The 8,509-nt window shown below is 54.6% G+C and overlaps 1 protein-coding gene across 1 annotated transcript in view; it reads left to right on the top strand.

The window, feature by feature from the left end:
* FAM83G (family with sequence similarity 83, member G) overlaps nt 1-7,715 on the top strand; it is a 17,504-nt gene extending 9,789 nt beyond the window's left edge. The window contains exons 4-6 of the mRNA XM_010081148.1: nt 1,236-1,360; nt 2,169-3,615; nt 7,296-7,715. Of these exons, the coding sequence (XP_010079450.1) occupies nt 1,236-1,360; nt 2,169-3,615; nt 7,296-7,715 (1,992 nt within the window). The remainder of the gene's footprint in view (nt 1-1,235; nt 1,361-2,168; nt 3,616-7,295) is intronic.
* The last annotated feature ends 794 nt before the right edge of the window (nt 7,716-8,509 follow it).

The following is an 8,509-nucleotide window of genomic DNA, read 5'->3' as shown; positions in this document are numbered from 1 at the left end:
GAAAAAAGATGAAAGGAAGAAAAAAAAAAAAAAAAAAAAAAAAAAAAAAAGCAATCAAACTTCTCTACTCAGTGTGTAAAACTCCCCTGGAAACCCTGTCAGGAAAGCCTTTGCTTTTGCAAGAAGCTAAAAACAGCGTTGAATCACCGTCCCTCCTGCCTGGCGTGGTGGCGGGGAGCAGGGGTCCCCAAGCTTGGCTTGCACCCAGGCTTAGGGCTGTGCTGGGTCCCCAGGGAGAGAGGAGACCCCAGGGAAGAAGATGAGGAAGGCTGGAGGTGGGGAGGGCAAATACTTTTGGTGCTTTTTTTTTTTTTAAACCCACAATAAAAAACAACCATGGAGGGCATGACCCCGTGACGACACGGTGCCTTTAGCGATGGCATTACCAGCATCCCGGTGGGAACAGGAGGAATGCAGGTGCTTTCATCAGAAAATATTTTCTCCCCACCCAGGGGAGACCATTTGCAGTGAAAGATGCTATCTGCTCAGCTGCAAAAATGTGCCGGTGCCCTCCACGGAGCTGCACAGAGGCACGAGCCAGACTGAAGATAAGAAAAAAAATATTTTCTCAGAGCCAGGGCTGTCCCTCCGTGCCTGGGCTCCCCGCGGGAAGGACACCCCACTCCTTGGCCGCCTCCGCAGGGACATGCCCTTTTGGCCCACATTCCTGAGTTTCATTTCCTAAGGGTGAAAATATTTTGCCCCACTGTCTTTTTTTCCCACCAACCCTTAAAAACAAGGCTAGACGCTCAGATTTAGGAGCCCAGCACGGGGGCAGCCTGGTGGAGGACAACCCCATGGCCATCAGGTCCATGGGCACTGTTCTGGGGTCACCACCTCCGCCTAAAACCTCCTGTACCCCTCCCACTGGAGAGGAGGTAAAGAATCACCTCTCCCAGGGTGGCATTTCCATGGATGGCAGGAGATGGAAAGCATTGGGCAGCCCTATCGCACGCTGCTCACCCATGGATGCAGGCAGCACCGGGTTCAAGAAGTAGAAAACTCTGCTGGAGACATGGGCACAGCAGGAAATTCTTGGAGTTGAGTCCATGGGTTGCTGCACGGCCTCGGGCAAGTTATTTTATCTCCCCATCGCTGTGACCTCCTCTGAGCTGGTCACGAAGAGTGTTTCCCACTCCTGGAGGGGCCGTGGAGCACCCGTGGGGGCATCGATGGAGGGGTGAGCGATGCTCTGAAGACCAGCCCTGTGCTCCTGCTCACGCCTCTGTTTGCAGAACCTGCGAGTCCGGAGCACGGCGGGGACGGAGTTTTACACGCGCTCGGCCACCAAGTTCAAAGGGGCTCTGGCACAGAAGTTCATGTTTGTGGATGGTGACCGGGCCATGTGCGGATCCTACAGGTAATCAGTGGCATCTCCTCCTGCCCACCCCATGGAGGTGTTGGTCAAAGGACCAACATTGACCCATGTGGTCCAAGTCCTGCTGCCTGGCCTCAGGACCCTGTCCCAGACTTGCTCCCCTCCTCCTAACCTGGGAGATGATTTTGCAAGGTCAGCCTGAGATTTGGAGCAGGACCCAAGGGGTCCCCACTGCCCCACAGCCAGGTCTAGGACACCCCTCCATCTCAGAGGTGGTGGGACACACCAGGTGCTTCTGGCAGTGGATGTGATGAGCACAAGGATGGACAGAAGCACCAAACACAGCCAGTCCTGGCTCTCATGCTGACCTCGGGTTTTCCAGTTAAACATTTCCTACCCAAAGTCTATCCCAATTTGTCCAAATGAAAACTTGCTTTGGTAGAAATAGATCAGTCTCAATAGCTTTTCAGCTCTAAAACACAAGTTTCATAAACATGGAAGTGAAACATTTCCTATTTTCTGGCCACAACAAAAACATATTCATTTACAAGTTGCTTTTCTTACCTAATCCAAAGTGAGAAAGGAAAAGCAGCCAACATGAAAGTGAAAAACTAACTGGCTCACAGCAAACACCTTTTATTTTCACTTCAAGTTCCAATGTGCTCAAGACTTCAACCCTTCATTCTAATTTGGGATGAGAGCTGTTTCTTCGATCTCATTATTATTAATGTTTACAGCGAGATCATGTCCCTGCTAGCACCATCAACCCCTCGGGGAAAGCCAGGGCTGGGGAGAGGCATGTTATTTACCAGCAACCACTCAGAGCGTTTCCAATGCGCTTCTGTTCCAGCTTCACCTGGTCTGCGGCGAGGACAGACCGAAACGTCATCACGGTCCTCTCGGGCCAAGTGGTGGAAGCATTCGACAAGCAGTTCCAGGAGCTCTACCTGATGTCCAAGGGAGTGAGCCTCAAGTCCATCTCCATGGGAGAAGAGCCCGAACCTGAGCCCGTGACACTGCCCTCCGTCGTGCCAGTGACCCCAGCCAACGCCGTGGTGAAGAAGCTGATAAACCCTAAATACGCCCTGGTGAAGGCCAAGAGCGCTGACCAGATCAGCAAGACTTCATCCGAGAACCAGGACAAAAACCAGAAGACGGACAACAAAGGCAAAGCCCTGCACGAGGGCCATGCGGGTGACAGGCACGGTGACCCCGCAGACCTCTCCCTGCTCATCCACCCTGGCCTCCTGAACCTGGAGAAAGCCAACATGTTTGACTATCTGCCCACCTGGGTTGAGCCCGACCCCGAGCCTGGGAGCGAAGTCTTGGGCTACATCAATATTATTGACCCCAAGATAAAGAACGTGAAGCTCTCGCAGATGAACCGCATCAAAGTCTGCGACGTCTCCCAGGCCAGCGCCCAGCACCGGCAGATGCTGAAGAACAGGGAGATGGAGGCCAGGAAAAACGCAGACCAAGAGCCACCTCTGATATCCCCCTGCCAAAGACAGACCCCACAGACCCCCGTGGAAGCTCCTGCAGCCCCCGCTACCAGCTCCATCGAGGGTACCAGCTGGACAACAAAGCAAGCAGGAACGTTTGCTGCTTCACCATTAGGCCACTACTTGAAGCCACCGGAAGAAACACTGGAGGACATCAAGCCCCCAGTTCCAAAGCCAAGGTCCATCCCTGTTGGCATCATTGTGACCAAAGTCATTACACCCTGTGACAACAGTACTGCCCCAGAGAGTGACACACCACCACCGCCAGCCGACCACACGGATGTGAAGCAAGAACCGGAGGAGAACCCCAATGGAGCTTCCATGGAGGTCTACCATCTCCAGCCAGACCATCCAGCAGCAGGGCTACAGGAGGACAGAGGGCCTCCCTGCGCCCACAATGGGCTGGGAGAAGAGGAGGAGGAGGAGGAAGAAGAGTACATCACTCTCAGTGACCAGGAGAGCTACTCCAGCAGCTCTGCTGACCACAGCTACCGCCGCTCCAACGCTTCCTCCATCTCAGACGAGTACTTCGAGGTGAGGGACCGCTACGGGCCACTCCGGAGAACCAATTCGGATGTCACCCACAACGGTGAGATCATGCCCATGCAGAGGAAGCTCAGTGACCCTCACATCAGCCGGGGCTCCTTCCTCAGCCCCTTGGGGAGTCTCCCATCCCTGAAGCATGTCCGCATGGAGGACGTGATGAAGAGGAGGAGCAACGCCATGGAGATTAGGTGCGTGCTGCCCCGCACCGTCCTGGATGGCAACAGCTCCTACCCCAGCAGCACCACGCAGGTAGGACTTCTTGCTATAACCTTCCCTATGTTTCTCCACCCTAGAAAGGTTGCAAACCTGGAGGTGACCCAGCCAGCTCAACCAAGGCGTGGTGTCATCCCTAGCTTTGGTGTCAAGTCCTAAATGCTGAGATCAGGCTCTCCAAATGTGAGAATAATGGCCTCCATGAGGCAATGGTAGGAGTCACCCAAGAGGTGCTCTTGGTTGGGAAAGTGCTGGCCATGCCACAGGGTCTCGGTGTCCAAGAACGCAATGGGTATGGTTGGTAAAGGGGAGGTTTTTGGGAATTAAAGATTATCCCATGGCATCGGGCTGTGGGACGGAGCCCAGCAGCTCCAGGCACAGAGGCTAGGCTCCATCCCACAGCCCATCAGCAGTGGCATCATGCCCAGCCAGGGACAGACCGAGCGTGCAGGCGTGTCCTTCTCAGGCTTGTTTTCTAGCTCCTTGCAAAGGTGATTAGCATCAAAGTAAAAGCACTCGGACACATAATTAGGCAGAGCAAGACAGCGGAGAAACAGGGACGGCAACCTCTGTGGGCGAGCGTTGCAGTCAGCAGCTTTGTGGCTGACCCACAAGTGACGCCAGCCCTTGTCACCCCACGGTGTGCACGCCAGCGTCCACACTGCAAAGGCATGGCGAGCACGGCAGTGTCCCCATTCCAGGAGCATCACCCCATCCAGGCAGGGGGATCACAGGTCAATCCCCCATTTCCACCCAAGCGTTGCAGCCTCTTGCACCACTACCAAGCATCTGGGTTTCTCAAGGCTCCCCACCACCCACTGTTTTTGGGGCATTCCAACCCCCAAGGCTAAACCAGCAGCTGAAATCAAGCCATCTGAGGTTACCACAGCTGAGCATCTCATCTCTGTTCACAGGGAATTAAATTTACTGCCCAGAGTCCACTTGTTTTTCCCTTCCCAGCCAGTGAGACGGAACTCAGAGCAGGGCTTTACTCCTGGCACATCAAATATCCCCTCGCGCCCCACGGAGCCTTGCAGGGCGAGGAGCACCGAGCCCTTTGATGCTCTGTGACCCGGGTGCCACCTTGCTCAGAGTGGCCAGGTGCGTTGGTGTTCCTGCAATAACTTGTTCTGGCCCTTAGATGAAAGGCGGATAATTGATGTGCCATCAGAGCTGGGAAAGCTGGCGCTCAGCTGATGGAAATGTGGAGAGAATAGCTTCTCCCATGTGTAAATATAATAAACGAAAGCAATCCTTGATTAACTCTCTAGAAACCTCCAATCCAACATGAAAATCACCATCAACACCCACCATGTATTTTTATTCTGCATCCACATTTTTTATGAGCTGGCCCACGGCCCAAAACACAGGCTCACTCTGGGCAAGTGACGTGTTTTCCATCCCATTGAGAACAGCACCCAAGTCATCCCTGGAGCATTGCCTTGCCTAAATACATGCAACCCCATTCACACGCGGCTGCACGGTTAACAGAGGACAGTCACGTTGGCTGACAGGCACCAGGAGAGCACCAGGGATGCTCAGGTCCTCTCCTGTCCCTCTCCCTCCTGCACAGCCTCCCGGAATGGGCAGAGCAGAGATTTCCAGTCAAGCCCCGCTCCCATTCACTGCTTAGAGACAGGCAAAATACCTGCATCCCCATGGAGGGGTCCTTACCTGGGTACAGGACCCTGCTGATCATCCCCGGCATGATGATGATGAACAAGGGCAACATCTTCAGGTAGCTGGCCAAGATGGAGCCAGCCTTGGCGTGACTCAGGCTCTTGGCTGAGAGCGACCGCTGGACGATGACCTGTGGGGAGAGCCGGGCTGGATGGCTGGGCTGCCCACATCAGCCTCCTCCTGGCCAAACTGCATCCCGAGCATCCCCAAACGCTGGAGCCGTTGGGCATCAGGCCCAAAGGCAGCGTAGATGTGGACCCAACCCACCGGCTGGGTTTCTCTCCAGACCAGCAATGGGTTGGGTGTTGTGCCATAGCACCACAAAAAAACAGTGCAACCACAGCAACATGTCCTCCTGCCACTATCAACCATTGCCCACCACCATCCTCTCCCCCTCTATTCAATCTCCTCCCCAAAGAGCGCCCACAATAAAAGGGACACTGCGTCCAGCCTCCTCCTACCACAACTCCACCACCCACACGGCTCAGACCATCCCACCTCAGAGCTCTGGCCAAGCCGTGTCCATCCACGATCCAGCCAGCCCTTGGGCTTTGAGGCAATCTCTCTTAAATAGGCAACATCCACAGGGAATCCTGACTTTAAAAGAGCCCAGACACTTCCCAAAGGCTTGCAGAGAAGAGCTCAGCACCCAGCAGGATTTGGCTGCTCCAGAGCAAGCACTGGCTCATGCCATGGTGGGCAGGAGGGACCAGGTGCCAGTTCCTGGGGTGGGATGCTCAGGGAAGCTGTGGTTTATCTTCTGCCCAAGAGCCAGAGCATGTCAGGAGCCGCGGGACCCGGTCACTATGTGCACCACATCATGCATGTGATGACCTCGAAGGGAGAGGACCTCAATCAGCCTTAGTCCTCCCCACCTGAAGACATCTCAGACATTATTACTGATTTTAAGCAATACAGTTAAATCAATCGAGCATCACTTAAACTCAACTGCTTTAATGCAGCCCTCCTGGTGAAAGCAGGAGTCATCTGCCTGAGGACCAGAGAGGCCATTGGGATATTTCTTACTAAATGACTGAAGCTGTGGATGCCCCATCCCTGGAGGGGGTCAAGGCCAGGCTGGATGAGGCTTTGGGCAACCTGGGCTAGTGGGAGGGGTCCCTGCCCATGGCTGGGGGGATTGGAACTAGATGATCTTCAAGGTCCCTTCCAACCCAACCCATTCTATGATGCCAGCAGCACAGTACAGATGCAGTGCTGGCAGCACGGTGGGGGTCACAGCAGAGGCAGGGCAGGTCAGTGCAGCTGGCTCCACGCAGGTCAGGGCAGCTGGCTCCACAGCCTCCCAGCTCCTCCTGCCATCAGCACCTGCACTGGCTAGATCCGATCTCACCTGGGTATGTCTGCATGGGGTGCAATCACACCTCCAGATTGCGGCGCAGGCACACCCAAAGAGGAAGATAAATATCTGGTGACCACAGCCATGTGTTAAGACCTTACTCAGTCCAGAATTAAGATTAATGGGGCTCAGACCCAATCCAAACGTGTCTCTCAACCCAGCTCATCAGAGCCACCCCCGCAGCGGTGTTGCAGCTCCTGATCCCACCTCCCCTCCCAACCCTCCATCCTTTCATCTAACCGTGGTAGCCACCTAACCCCACAGGTTGGGTCTGGATGACTGAATGCTCTTTGGGCCTGAAATGAGCACTTAGGTGATTAAGGCAGGTGTGGAGGCTGCACCTGGAGAGGTGTTGAGAGGTGCCATCAGCATCCTTGGTTCTGGATCTCCAGGTGGCCACAGCTTGGTCCAGGACAACCTCTGGGGCTGCTCAGTAAGCAGCTGCTGAGATGCCATGGTGTGCAGGACAGTGCTTTGCCAGAGCAAGAAATCAGAGGAGCAGCAATGGGTAAGATTTGGGGTAGTTTTGAGCTGCCACCGGTCTCAGAAGAATTTGGGCAAGGGAGCACATCAAGGGGCAAAGAGACTTCTCCATGAGGACGTGAAGGGGTGTCCGTGCAGGGAACAGCATCCTCACAGCAGCAGTACCTCATCTCTTTTTCTGATCTTTAACAAACAGGGGACACACATCTACCGCTACCGACCCAGGAACCCCACAGGCAGAGAGCAAGGCAAGGAGGTCTCCTGCTCTCCAACAAATGAGAAACCCACCGGGGCCACCAAATACAGAAGGGATGGAGCCGAGCCCAAGAAGACCATCGCGGGCAGCCAGCCGTACTGGCAGAGCAAAGCCTTCAGCCCCAGCAAGTCCCCACAGCCCGGCCGCCTCTCCCCAGGCAACCCCAAAGCATCAAGCAAACGCTTAACCTCCCTGGCAGAAAGCCAGAAGACAACCGAGGAGATGAGGACACCCCTCGGCATCCCGCTTTCCAAACTGTCCCAGTCCAAGCACCTCAAGAACAGGGTTGCGGGAGCCCAGGGTGCCTCTATTGACTCCAAAAAGAAGCCACCTGAGACCACTGGCCAGAAGGACCACTAGGACCTGAACCAGGTGGACTTCCAGGGCAAGAGCGGTTGTAGAGCGTGCCTGGACCCCAGGCAACGCCGTGTTACATGGGGCAGGGGAATCTTGTTTACATTTACCTGGTCGGTGCACCAGTACCACATGGCCATAATAGTCAGCCCGAAAGTCATCCCGGTCCAGGGCAGATCTCCAGAGACTGGGTCTCGGAAGAGGTGCATCGCATCCACTCTGGGCAGGTGGCAGGTAGTGTTGGGAACAATCTTGGACGGCACGGCTTTTAAATAAGCCTCTTCCAGGTTGGCGTAACCTCCGATCTCATTAAAAGCTGGAAAAGCAACGTTAGGGGAAGGCTGGTTAGGGTCAAGCAAAACCCGGTGGCCTCTGAGATCAGCTGGCAAAATGTTCATCAACTCGTTATCGGAGATGTGCTGCCCGGAGAGGGAGGGCTCATTCGTGACTGTATTTTTCTTCTAGTTATTTAAGAGACTCTTCTATTAATGTTTTGCACAGCAGGTCCCATTATGGTCTGCCTTCCTTTGGAGGGTGACCCGGGTCCTGGGACAAAGGCTCCTCAAGGGATCCACCTCTTTTGTCCTCGTACTGTAAAACAACCTGTTTGTTAAGCTCCCTGGTCCCAGAGCAGGGGAAACTCACCTGGGACTATTAAAATGCGAGATTAGGTAGCCTTTGACTTGATACACTGCAGCTGAAGGTGCCTTGGCACAAGCATCCTGCCAAATGTTTTCTACCCCTCTGAGCATTTCCCCAGCACCCCCCGTGTGGCTCCATCCCCAAACCTCCAGCAACCA

Source organism: Pterocles gutturalis, unplaced genomic scaffold (assembly GCF_000699245.1).
Source record: "Pterocles gutturalis isolate BGI_N339 unplaced genomic scaffold, ASM69924v1 scaffold8314, whole genome shotgun sequence".
Taxonomy (NCBI): Eukaryota; Metazoa; Chordata; class Aves; order Pterocliformes; family Pteroclidae; genus Pterocles; species Pterocles gutturalis.
This window is presented reverse-complemented; position numbering and strand designations above follow the sequence as displayed.